This window comes from Ovis canadensis, chromosome 20 (assembly GCF_042477335.2).
Source record: "Ovis canadensis isolate MfBH-ARS-UI-01 breed Bighorn chromosome 20, ARS-UI_OviCan_v2, whole genome shotgun sequence".
Lineage (NCBI taxonomy): Eukaryota > Metazoa > Chordata > Mammalia > Artiodactyla > Bovidae > Ovis > Ovis canadensis.
In genome coordinates, this window is record NC_091264.1 from 37,162,866 (window position 1) to 37,176,611 (window position 13,746).

Genomic DNA, 13,746 nt, shown 5'->3' on the forward strand with positions numbered 1-13,746 from the left:
TCAGGATTCGGCTGGCTCTAGGAATTCTAGTAGTAAATGAGAGAAGGTTGCCACCTCGTGGACATTTCCTGCAGCTGCAGCTTTAAAACTGGTGCTCTGAACCTCTTCATGTTCATTCCCAAGGCCTGCAGACCTTTAGGGAACATTGGCCCTCAAGAAAGGTGCTGTGGGTCTTTCTGGTGACCCAGGGCTTGAGCGGAGAAGGCAATGGCACCCCACTCCAGTGCTCTTGCCTGGAAAATCCCATGGACGGAGGAGCCTGGTAGGCTGCAGTCCATGGGGTCGCTAAGAGTAGGACACGGCTGAGCGACTTCACTTTCACTTTTCACTTTCATGCATTGGAGAAGGCAATGGCAACCCACTCCAGTGTTCTTGCCTGGAGAATCCCAGGGACGGGGGAGCCTGGTGGGCTGCCGGCTATGGGGTTGCACAGAGTCGGACACGACTGAAGCGATTTAGCAGCAGCAGCAGCAGGGCTTGAGAACCCGACTTGCAAGCAGAGGACAAGTGTTCGACTCCTGGTGGGGGAAGATCTCTCGTGGGGAGGAGCTACTAAGCCAACGCTCTACAGCCAGGCTGCCACAACTACTGAGGCAGCGAGCTGAAACTAGTGAAGCCCTCGGATCCCAGTGTCCTTGCGCTCCACCACAAAACGCCAGTCCCATCAGAAGCCCGCTCTACACGGACAGGAACTTGCAACGCAAAGGACGATGCTGGATTCCTTATCCACCGAGTTCCCGGGTGCAGAGGCGCTCCTCAGCCTTCGTGCCTCATCCGCTGAGGCCAAGCTCCTATTTCTTCCTCCCCCCAAAAACAGTAGTATTGGGCCATATTTACAGAAGAGGTGGAGATGACAATTATTTTTTTCTTTCATTTTGTTAAATTAGAGAGGAGACAGTGTTCTTTCACGTACAGTTTTAGCAGGAAGTATGTTAATGATTTCTTTGGCAATACATCCTTCTTGGTAAAGAAACCTTTGATGTCTGAACAAATCTATGTCAGTCTCACAAAGAACATTTCTGTGGTAATTTTATGGTTTATAGAACCGGTTTTTAAAATAATAAAATGAAGGTCAATAGGACTGAGTCATGACGTAATTTTATACAATTCTATGAAGGTATTCCATGTCTGACTACAATTGAACTACACGCCTTAAATGTCGATTGTCAAAGGTAAACACATCTCTGAGAATACAGGACAAAGAAATTTAGGAACGTTGTTTAAACATTTGTTTTATTTCATATTAAATCCTCAGTCTGAGTGCATTTTTTAATCTGAACTGTCAATTAGTGTTAGTCTAGATCAGGAAACAGCATTGCGTATTGCATACAAGCCTGAGGGTTGAGTCTGTGCTCTGATGTTGCATGGTTGTCTACATGCAGACCCCAAAATTCTCCTGTCCCTGTTCACTTACCTGCAGAATGGAGACAAAGGCCTATTAGGACTATAAGCCAATCAGCATATCACCTGGAATGTAGACTCATTATTAACTTCAGTAGCATGAGGGAGACACAGAGAAGTAAATTAGAGTTTCTTGAGCACGATTAGTCTCTCTTACGGCTAAGTATCTTCCATGCGTTATTTCACTTAAAAAAGAAAAAAATCATCTCAATTTGAAAAGAGAAATCAGTATCTGGTGACATTTAAATATTCTACATACAGATCGAAGTGCATTTTGTAATTGTATTTCCCAGTACTAGTGGTTTTGGTTTTAAAACAACCTCCATTAATTGTTTTCATGTGTGTTTGTACATGTATGTGTGTGATGGGGAGAGGGAGCGTTCCCTTCTTCCTGTCCTTGAAAGAGCCTTCTTTTAACCCCAAAGATCCGGGGTCTCCCAGGGGTTTTCTTGCCTGTGCTGACAGATGCTAGCGCCTCCTCCACAGCGCCTGCTCTCTCTCTCTGCTTCGGCACCGGCTTCTCTCACAGATCTGTGACTCTAAGGATTCCGATGTCTGGGGACTCTCACTGAGCATGTTTACAGTAGCTTCAGATCTCAAAGATGAGTTTGTTTTCTGGACTCCACTGAGCCCTCCGATGGCCGCTCATAAGTTACCATCAGCTTTGTGTTCCAGAGAGAAGGATGAATACTTCATGTGGCCAGTCTGAAACCATTTTTTCTGGAACTTTTTAAATTCAAAGGTGCTATGTGTTTCACTGAAACGTGATTAAGACTGCATTTGTCCCTTTGCTGTTACATTTTATGGATAATTATCATCCAATAAAGGACAGAAATGGAGGACCTCACAGAAGCAGAAGATATTAAGAAGAGGGGGCAAGAATACACGGAAGAACTGTACAAAAAAGATGTTCACAACCCAGATAATCATGATGGTGTGATCACTCGGCTAGAGCCAGACATCCTGGAATGTGAAGTCAAATGGGCCGTAGGAAGCATCACTACAAACAAAGCTAGTGGAGGTGATGGAATCCCAGTTGAGCTATTTCAAATCCTGAAAGATGATGCTGTGAAAGTGTTGCACTCAATATGCCAGCAAATTTGGAAAACTCAGCAGTGGCCACAGGACTGGAAAAGGTCAACTTTCATTCTAATCCCCAAGAAAGGCAATGCCAAACAATGCTCAAACTACCCCACAATTGCACTCATCTCACATTTTGAGCTTTGAGTAATGCTCAAAATTCTCCAAGCCAGGCTTTGACAATACGTGAACTGTGATCTTCCAGATGCTCAAGCTGGTTTTTGAAAAGGCAGAGGAACCAGAGACCAAATTGCCAACATCTGCTGGATCATGCAAAAAGCAAGAGAGTTCCAGAAATCACCTATTTCTGCTTTACTGACTATGGCAAAGCCTTTGACTGTGTGGATCACAATAAACTGTGGAAAATTCTGAAAGAGATGGGAATACCAGACCATCTGACCTGCCTCCTGAGAAATCTGTATGCAGGTCAGGAAGCAACAGTCAGAACTGGACAAGGAACAACAGACTGGTTCCAAATAGGGAAAGGAGTACGTCAAGGCTATATATTGTCACCCTGCTTATTTAACTTGTATGCAGAGTACATCATGAAAAACACTGGACTAGAAGAAGCACAAGCTGGAATCAAGATTACTGGGAGAAATATCAATAACCTCAGATATGCAGATGACACCACCCTTATGGCAGAAAGTGAAGAAGAACTAAAGAGCCTCTTGATGAAAGAGGAGAGTGAAAAAGTTGGCTTAAAGCTCAGCATTCGGAAAACAAAGATCATGGCATTCAGTCCCATAACTTCATGGCAAATAGATGGGGAAACAGTGGAAACAGAGGCAGACTTTATTTTTTGGGCTCCAAAATCACTGTAGATGGTGACTGCAGCCATGAATTAAAAAGACACTTACTCCTTGGAAGGAAAGTTATGACCAACCTAAACAGCATATTCAAAAGCAGAGACATTACTTTGCCAACAAAGGTCCATCTAGTCAAGTTATGGTTTTTCCAGTAGTCATGTATGGATGTGAGAGTTGGACTATAAGAAAGCTGAGTGCCGAAGAATTGATACTTTTGAACTGTGGTGTTGGAGAAGACTCTTGAGAGTCCCTTAGACTGCAAGGAGATCTAACCAGTCCATTCTAAAGGAAATCATTCCTGAATGTTGATTGGAAGGACTGATGCTGAAGCTGCAACTCCAATACTTTGGCCACCTGATGGGAAGAGCTGACTCATTGGAAAAGATCCTGATGCTGGGAAAGCTTGAAGGCAGGAGGAGAAGGGGACGACAGAGGAAGAGATGGCTGGATGGCATCACCGACTCAATGGACATGAGTTTGAGTAAACTCTGGGAGTTGGTGATGTACAGGGAGGCCTGGCACGCTGCAGTCCATGGGGTTGCAGAGAGTTGGACACTACTGAGTGACTGAACTGAATTGATCATCCAAAATTAGCATACCAAAGTATGGTTTGTATCCCTAGTGGCTCTGGGGACCATTATGTTCTTTTCCAGTTTCAGAAATCAACCATTCAGATTTCAGAAGGGGAGGGATTCCTTCTGCTTCTATCACTGATATTTCTCTAGCATTTCTCTCTCTCTATGTGAAAAACTACAAATTCACACCAATACCTCAATTCCAGTACAACACAGGATTTGATCCATTATTTTATTTCTGTGTGTAAATCCTTTCTCCAGCAGTGAGAAACCTGGCTTCCATTCTTTGTAACTGTGTTTGTAGGGTACGTGGTGGGCTTCCTGGTAGCTCAGCTGCTAAAGAATCCGCTTGCAATTCAGGAGACCCTGGTTTGACTCTTGGGTTGGGAAGTTCCCTTGGAGAAGGCATAGGCTACCCACTCCAATATTCTTGGGCTTCTCTGGTGGCTCAGTGAGGAATCTGCCTGCAACGCGGGAGACCTGGGTTCGATCCCTGGGTTGGGAGGATCCCCTGGATGAGGGCATGGCAACCCACTCCAGTATTCTTGTCTGGAGAATCCCCATGGACAGAGGAGCCTGGTAGGCTATAGTCCATAGGGTCGCAAAGAGTCAGACACGACTGAGTGACTAAGCCCAGCACAGCACAGGGTACATAGTACTTTCAGAACTACTAATCCACGGGTCTATGTTAAAAGAAAAATTTTATTCACTAGAATATTTCTTTGTATAAATATATAGAAGACATATAGTCCAAATATAGCATTCAAACATTAGTTGAATTGATTCTTCTTCACACTTTATGGTGATTATTTTATAATCAATATAGTTTATTCTTATTTCTATTACATTTTGGATTTTCTCTCCATCCTGTTGATTGCATTTTATGTTAAAGAGTGTGTGAAATATTAACAAAAATCACAAAATAAAGCTATACAAATGAAGAAGTCACTCCCCCCACACATTTATTCCAACATTTTGACACTCCCCATCCCTCCCACCCCCTTCTGCGCCCACTTACTCTATGTAACCAGTCCCTTTAGTTTCTGTACACTTTTCGTACGTTGCGTGTACATTTTCCCACAAATGTGAAGGTATTGGGTTGGCCAAAAAGTTCATTACAGAGTACAGAAAAACCCAAACAAACGTTTGGCCAACAAATACATGTGTATTTTTGTACTGACTTTTTTTTTTTAACACAAAAAAATAGGATACCAAACAGTTAAGTGAAAGTGAAGCTGCTCAGTCATGTCCGACTCTTTGCAACCCCATGGACTGTAGCCTACCACGCTCCTGTGTCCATGGGATTTTTCCAGGCAAGAGTACTGGAGTGGGGTGCCATTGCCTTCTTCACAGGATCTTCCTGACCCAGGGATGGAACCTGCATCTCCCACATTGTAAGTGGACGCTTTACTGTCTGAGCGACCAGAGAAGTCCTACCAAGCCAGTTAGGAGGAGATCAAAGTCAAAAAAACAAAAAGCAAATGAGAATATAACTGATTCATTTTGCTATAATTATTGTTAAAATTTAATTTTATAAGCAGCTGTTTTCAGAAATTTTGCTTTGTCTTATTGTTTATCTGGGCTGAGTCTAACTAGGGTTATGTATAAATATTATAAAATATGATTTTATATTTTAGTTATTTAAATCACATCCATATGTTTGCTTAGATAAGTTCTTTATTCTTTAAGTTGTTTGCTTTTGTTTAAAGAAGAGGTTGGAAAACAAAGGTAGATGTCAAGTTTTGAATTCATTCTAAGGAGTGACAATGTTACAGTCTTCTTTTTTTGGCATGTTGTTTCAGGAAATGTAACTATTTTAATCCAGACTAAATCTTGTGGTTGCACAGCTTTCAAAATCTTCAACTTGATTCAGTTAATTAAAGGTAATGTGACAAGTTTGTATCAGTCCAAAGTTGTCATCGTAGACTATGCTACTTTTGTAAATTGCTGTATGAAACAGGTCTCTGTAAACATCCAGGAGAAAAAAGGTTCCTTACTGTTGGGAATCGAATGTGTATCTAACAGTCTCCCTCCTGGTATGTGTCAACTAAATGGCGCAGCTTTTCTCCATTTAGTCCCACACAATGCAAATCGGGCATTTCAGTAAATTTTGCCTTCACACAGGCAAGTGGCCTTGCATTTTTCCTTGAGCAGTTCGTGTTGACAGCCAGCTGTTTTCTTCAAGGAATCACAGTTACTGAGGAGATCTTCATACTCGCAAGTATTGGCTGTAACAAAACAGACGAGTTAACATCATTATCGTTTTCCTCAGTAGCAACAAAGCAATCCACACATTCAAAGTGCACACACACAGCAGTAGGACAGGATAAGCAAGTCAGGGTCACTTACACCATGAAGGGCCTTTCACTTCTTCAGGGACATACGAGGTGCCTTAGCTGAACGCACTGATAAACCCACCACTTTTCATTTTGAACTTGGTGATATTTTTCTGAAATGAATTGACCTACTTTGCTTCCTTAGCAAACAGTGTGAAATGAAAATACCTACAGACTCTACTATGGGACATACCAGCCACACAGAGCTATTTAAACTTAAATTATTCTAAATTAGGTGAAATTAAAAATTTGGCCCCTTAATCTTACTAGCCACGGTGTTCAAAGACCACTTGAGACCAGCAGCTACTGCTAAGCTAGTCTAGTAATGAACACTGGCTATTCTAAGTCTTGTCTCTTAGCCCTGTCCATTGTTCCTCATTCACTTTGCCAGTAATGCTGTCAAGACATTCAATTTCTTTATTTGGCTTCACTGAGTCTTAGTTGTGGCAAGTAGGATCTAATTCCCTGGTCAGGGATCGAACCCAGGCCCCCTGCATTGGGAGGTTGGAGTCTTTAGCCACTGGGCTACCAGGCAAGTCCCTCAATTTCTTTTTAATTCATGTTTTTCAACAGTTTTCTAACTGAATTCCATCCAATAGTTTCTACACACCATTGCTAGAAAGCTCTTTATAAAACATTATTCTGACCTTGTTACTGTTTTGTTGAAAACCTTCGAATTGTGTGCTTATTGCTAATAGGAGAAATTCCAAGCTCCTTAGCAAATAAAGCATTCAGTAGAGGTAGAGATACTCCACATTTTTTTAAGTTGATATTTTTCCTCTAGTTGACTTACAGTTCTGACATCATCAATATTCTGAATTCTAGTTCTGTAATTCAGTAAGAAGGACTGTGGACTATAGATGAACTCATTTGAAGGTAAAAATCTCAGAGAATGTCAACTCTACTGTTTGTAATAATTTTAATAAAAGTTTCTCAACTATAAAAAGCCAGCAGCTATTTTTGTTTCAGATCATAACAACTTTAGAAATGACATTTATAACATTTATTTTAGTCCTTCCCTTTCAACAATATGTTCATGGACTCTATGAACCAATATCAAGTACAGGTTGGATTTTATCATTAAAATTGTGCATACAATCATGATTAAATTATAGGACTGTGATCATTTATTATGTTAATCACCATGCTTCCAATTATACTATAGAAAAAAAATGCTAAATCATCATGAGGGACTCATTTGCTCAAAAAGAAATATTTTGTTTGTATAGACTGAGTGGTAATGTGGTCTCACATCCTTAAATTTATACATTTTGCTCTTTCAAAATGCAATCTTTGGTGTAATGGTATTAATATTGATAAAACAAACTATCAGAAGCATGGATGTATAGCTATTAATGAGCTCTCCACGGTCACAAAAACAAATGAATTCTAGATGTTCCATTTCATCTTGCATGTGGTAATATAGGCACACCTCATTTTATTTCATTTCACTTTATTGTGCTCTGCAGATATTGTTTTGTTTTTAAAAATTGAAGGTTTGTGGTGATCCTGCATCAAGTTAATCTATTAGAGTCATTTTTCTGAAAGTACTATTTATGTTAACTGAAGTACATTGGTTTTAGACATAATACTATTTCACACTTAATAGACCACAGGATAGTGTAAAATAGTTTTTATGTGCACTGACAAACCCCCAAATGTGTGTGACTTTCTGTAGAGTGATCTCTTTCTTGTAGTGAGGTATGTCTGTACTCTTTTCATTGCAAAAAATATGAAGGTTATTGAAGTGCATAAAATCTTTACTTACACTCTGTTGAGTAATCGTTTTGTCTTTTGCATAAAGACATTATTTAAATTTGTTAGGAGATTTCTTAATCCATAAAAAGAAAATTAAATACCAATTCTTTTTTTTTAACTAAAAAAGTTTTTTTTGGACCACTTTGTGTGGCATGTGGGATCTTAGTTCCTTAACCAGGGATCAAACCCATGTCTCCTGCATTGAAGCACGGAGTCTTAACCACGAGACCACCAGAGAAGTCCCTAAATATAAATTCCTGACTATAATACAAGTTAATCATTTCACACTTACTGCATAATCCATTGTCACAGTCATTGGGGCAACTGCCACAAGGTGCTCCTTGTTGGTAAGGGGTATTCTTTTTACTCACGTTATTACCACTGCAATTTAAAATACACAATGTTAAATATTTTTCACTTTGCTGTTTGGTTGCCAAGAGCAACATCAATCATTCAAGGTATGATAGGTTATTAAATGTTTTCAGTTATGTTAACAAAACTGAAACATTACAATTCCCAACATGTAGATAATTTAGACAATATCCAAATTGAAGAGATGCTTCATACACATTGACCCATCTCCTTTACTCTAATTCTTCAGGCTGAGCAACTAAGTTGGCATAATTAGTTTAAAGCTTTCAGAGTACATTTTTGTGGCAACACCGTTTTAATCTCCCAGTTGTTGTTTAGTAGCTCAGTTGTGTCTAACTCTTTGTTACCCCATGGACGGTAGCTTGTTAGGCTCCTCTGCCCGTGGGATTTCCCAGGCAAAAATACTAGAGTGGGTAGCCTTTCCCTTCTTCAGGAAATCTTCCCAACCCAGGGACTGAACCGAGGTCTCCTGCATTGCAGGCAGATTCTTTACCATCTGAGCCACCAGAGAAGTCTCAGTCAAACTGGTAAGGCTGCTCACCTCAATGAGCTGACTAGGAGTAAATATATCCCTTACAGAGACAGGGGAAGGTCCTGGTGGTAGGGGGTTGCAGTATGAAAAAGAATACTCAATGTTACAATATAATTTTATATTTAAAAGGGGATAAATACCATAATTTCTCTACTATGAACTAGGGACAACAAATCTCCCATATATATATCACATTAAATATACATATTTTTAATTTCTAGATAACGTTCTGATACTTAAGTGATTTATGATGACTATGTCCTGTGGGCCTGAAAAGCTAGGGAAGGCTTGTGAGTTTCCAGAGGTGGTATGTGAGAGATGTTTATATTTACTAAAAAAAAGAACATTAGTTTTAAAAGTTTTGATAAATACCAATATCTTGGGTATAATCAATTACAGTGACTAATTTGTAATTCACTGATGATCATTATCCTATTGACTGTTTATGTAATTCATTGGAAAATACACAGGAATCCAAATCTCAGCAGTGTCAAGGGGGTCAAGGGCCCAAGGCAATGTATCTGCGTCTCAGGCTCCCTGCACAGAACACAGCAGTATGCATGGTGGCTGCCCTTGGAGAAAGGATGACACCTATACAAAAGTGTTCCCAAGGTTCTCTCACACCTGCTTTTCCTCATGATTCACGTCAACTCTCACTTCAAATGCCTGGCTCCAAATGCCTCGTCTTTCACAGCCAGGCAGTGAGTTTGGATACACTGTCCATCTTCCCCCCCATTTCTGTGTGGTCCTTCTATGTACAGTAGCTGTTCCATCAGCCTGCATGTCTTCTTCAGGAGGACCTGCTCTGTATGTGGGTGCAGATTCATTGTCTCCAGGGGAAGAGATCAGTTCAGCATCTTCTTAGGCCTCAATTGTCCTTCTCCAAATGACCTACCAATTCTGTTAATACTAAACTCCAATAGCTGTTTGCAGGAAAATGACTTTGGAGGCCATACTCCTCAAACAGGAAGTCCATGTGCCTGGTCACCTATGGTGGCTTAATCACTAAATCGTGTCTGACTCTGGTGACCCCCCATGGACTGTAGCCCTGCAGGCTCCTCCATCCATGGGATTTTCCAGGCAATAATACTGGAGTGGGTTGCCATTTCCTTCTCCAGGGGATCTTCTCGACCCAGGGATTGAACCCAGGTCTCCTGCATCCAGGTGGTCTCCCGCATTGCAGGCAGAGTCTTTACCAACTGAGCCACCTACAGTATTAAGTAAATCCTGAAGGAGGCTTGGTTTTGGGGACCCCCTGCCTGTAGTAGTAAAGAATTCCAAGTTTTAAAAGAAATCAAGACTAACAGATATCTTAAGGTTAGGTCTTCAATGTATTTGTAGGCTTTGTTCTGGATAACTTCAAACATTTTGCTTACTGAAAAGCATGTTTCCTGCTATAAATAAAGACGTTAAGGACTGTTCATAATGGAGTTTTTTATGAAAACTTCTAAGAAACAAAAGCTTAAGCTGTCACCTTTTTTTGGACTCTGAAATGTATTAAAGATCTCTTGAAAAACCTAATGAATCATTTCTAATGATGATAACGTGCATGGCTTTTAAGATAGGTAGGAGTTGGAATATTTTAGCAGAAAGGGCTGACACACTTTACTACCCTTTATCTTCTACTCCACTATTACCTCTTGCTTAGCCAACAAGCTTCCACTTTCCTAAGATGTGGAATTAGCAAGAATTATTGACACCAAATCTAGAGATTTGGTGCTCAGGGAATAACCTTGAGCTCTAGGGAAAGGGGACTGAGAGAAAAGACATCAGCTCATAACTGAGGAAAGTGTTTCAGGGACTGAGAACTCAATCTCTTCTCTGGTAAGCTGAATGTATCTCATTTTAAAAAGCATTTCCAAAAATCTATCCCTTCCCCTTAATTGAAACAGGCCTTTTATTTTGATTGGTTAAATATAAGAGAATTTTAAAATATTAAATTGCCAATGAATTATTGGTATAAAGTTTAAAGTGTATACTTACGCAGGACAGTATTGGCAAACATAGTAGTATTTTAGACTCTCTTGATTGGGACAGTAGGCAATTCCACATCCAACACGGAAAGATGAATACCAGACAAGCTACAAATCCATAAGGGAATACATGAGAGTACATTAAAGAAGAGGGGTAAATATTAAAGTGCAAATAATAGCAAATATAAAACAGCTACTCATTCTTATGGAAAGCCTTATGGAAATATTTAAACCACTGAAACAAAGTCACAAACTTTACAAATATTAAATTCCATGTATATTCACTACCTTATCCATTTCTAATGCTGGAAAAGTACAGAATGTACTTCCCTGCTAAGAATTTTTCAGACCATGGTAAAAATGGTTAGAAATGAAATACCAGCCAGATGCCAGGATTCTATTATATTCAAGCTCTTCTAAACTGAACATTGGAGTTGGTCATCATTTGGAGAAGCTTTCTCTGTTAGAGCATTTGTGGCCAAAATTTTTCATTTGTTCTGCTTACCTGAGTATAATGTCCAACAATTGCACTGGCGCTCTTTGGTCCTGAACCATAGACAAAATTGTGGTGCTCGTCAAACCAGCTTTGAATTGCATCTGACCAGGCCGTAGGGTCACTTGACATGTACAGATTTTCACCACATTTTGTACCTAAGGAGGAACAGATCACCATGAAGACAAGCACAAAGCATGCCAAGGCAAGAGACGTCAACTATACGAACACAAGAATGTTACCCTTCAAACTCTGCCTATATGTTCTAACTGTAATACATTAAAAAAGCGCTTCCATTCCTAATCAATTACAAAGCTAAAGAAAAGACAGATCTACCTAGCCCACTGAGACTGGTCACAGCGTGCAACCTTTGAATAGGTCAAGAGCACTTTATTCTAACAAGGACCCACTGCATAGCACAGGGAACGATACTCAATATCTTGTAATAACTTAGAAGAGAATGTAGAAAAAAGAATACATATAATTAAATATATGTATATTTGAATCACCTTACTGTACATCTGAAACTAACACAACATTGTAAATCAACTTTATTTCGATGAAAATAAAAACAAAACAAATCCTCCTCCTTCTGGACTGTCAAAGATGCCTTCTTTTTCACGCTAAATCCTTTATGTGTATAATGTGTGTACTTTCGGCTTTGTATTATAAGCTTGAGTAAGGCAGCAAACAACTTCTATTATTTCTTTCCTCTTACCCTCAGTAGCGATTGTTCACATATAAGAGCTAGAATAAAGATTTATGATTATGATTTGTGTAAACTTCGGAGAAAAAAAGTTTATAGGCAGCTTTTTATTTTTGGCTGTGCCACAGGGCATGTGGGAATTTAGTTCTCCAAACAGGGGTTGAACCCAAGCCCCCTACACTGGAAGCCCCCTTCCTGGACCACCAGGAAGTCCCCAACAGATAGCCTTTAAGACCTCTAATCAAGAGGCAACTGACATCAGGAGGAAGACAACTTTCAAAACTTGTTGATCTTTCCTTAATCAATAAATCATAATGTCTCAAAGCCAAATCCTCCTCAGGGAGTTAGGCAGGAAGGACTTTGCAGAAGGTGACATCAGCAGAATGTTGGGACAGGAAGTTTTGGCCTCTCCTAGCACCAACAGACACAGTGACTCAGCAACAATTCATGAACTGATTGCCCTCGTGAGAAATTAAGAAACAAATTTGAAGGCTTCATCCTCTGAAGGATATACAACCAGACTCCCTGAAGTCTGTAGGGAAATTGGAAAACCCTCTTGCAAGAGTCCCTACCCTCAGCACAGTGCCATACGATCAGAAGAGACTCCCTAGCTTCTAGCTTCTCCCAGGGGAGGGAAGGAGTTGGTTCATGCGTCTGGCAACCCAAATGTTCCAAGGGGACTCCCCACAGGGCTGGCTTCTGTCTTGCTAGTGTTGGAGTTCTAACAATCGGGTACAAAGGGAGATAGTGACTGGGCTGATAGATCCCATAACTCCTCCTGGGTCAGTGCCAGAGCAAACAGATTAAAAATCTTAGCTCTGAGCTCTACTCTGGGAGGTAGAGTTGATCAATGTGTACAGTGCTCCAATTTCTCTGGGGTTACCCAAAGAACTGGCACCTTCCTTGTCAGTCCTAGAGCATTGTCTTGCTCCCTAGGGGAGAACAGAGTTGGCAATTTGGATTGAGAGATATCATAACCCTTTTCTACAGCTCAGCACAGGATAAGCAGAAAAAGACCTCAACTGCCTGCTTCTCCCTGGGGAGGGTAGAAGTTGGTTTGCTTATCTGATGCCACACATTTTCCAGAGGCTGCCTGAGCAACTGCCTCCTCATTTGCCTGTTTTGGAATGCTCACAAGACCTAGCATAAATTCACGGTCTGGGGCTAGTAAGAACAGAGACAGAGATTTGGGCTGGCGGTTGCCATAACTTTCCTTCCTGGTTCAGCACAGAGTGAGCAAACAAAATACCCTAGTGGCCAGCCTTTCTCTGGGGAGAGAGAGAAGTGGATGGAATGTCCAGAAGTCCTTTATTTTTTTTTTTTCCCCTGAGAGCTTCCTGAGGAAATGATTGAGAATCTTTTCTGACCACAGTGGACTTGAAGAGGCATTGTTCCAAAGATAATGTACAAATGGCCAACAGGTATATGCAAAGGGACTCAAAAGTCAGTAATCATCAGGAAAATGCAGATCAAAACCAGAGTGAAATATATAACCTTACCCCTGGTTCAAGATGTTATTAAACAAAAAAAAAAAAGACAGCACACGATAGCAAGGATGTGGAGAAATTGGAATCCTTGTATATTCTGCTGGTGAGAATGCAAAGTGGTACAGTTGCTGTGAGAAACAGTATGGAGCTTCCTCAAAAAATTAAAAGTAGAACTATCAAATGATCCAGCAGTCCTGAGTTTGAGTATTTATCCACAAGAACTG

General features: G+C 40.5%; 1 protein-coding gene across 1 annotated transcript in view; it reads right to left on the reverse strand.

The window, feature by feature from the left end:
- Nucleotides 1-5,010: 5,010 nt before the first annotated feature.
- Nucleotides 5,011-13,746, reverse strand: part of LOC138425092 (cysteine-rich secretory protein 2) — a 28,777-nt gene continuing 20,041 nt past the window's right edge. Inside the window, exons 6-9 of the mRNA XM_069562712.1 lie at nucleotides 11,342-11,487; nucleotides 10,847-10,944; nucleotides 8,252-8,340; nucleotides 5,011-6,093 (exon numbers count right to left, since the gene is read on the reverse strand). Of these exons, the coding sequence (XP_069418813.1) occupies nucleotides 5,966-6,093; nucleotides 8,252-8,340; nucleotides 10,847-10,944; nucleotides 11,342-11,487 (461 nt within the window). The 3' untranslated portion in view covers nucleotides 5,011-5,965. The remainder of the gene's footprint in view (nucleotides 6,094-8,251; nucleotides 8,341-10,846; nucleotides 10,945-11,341; nucleotides 11,488-13,746) is intronic.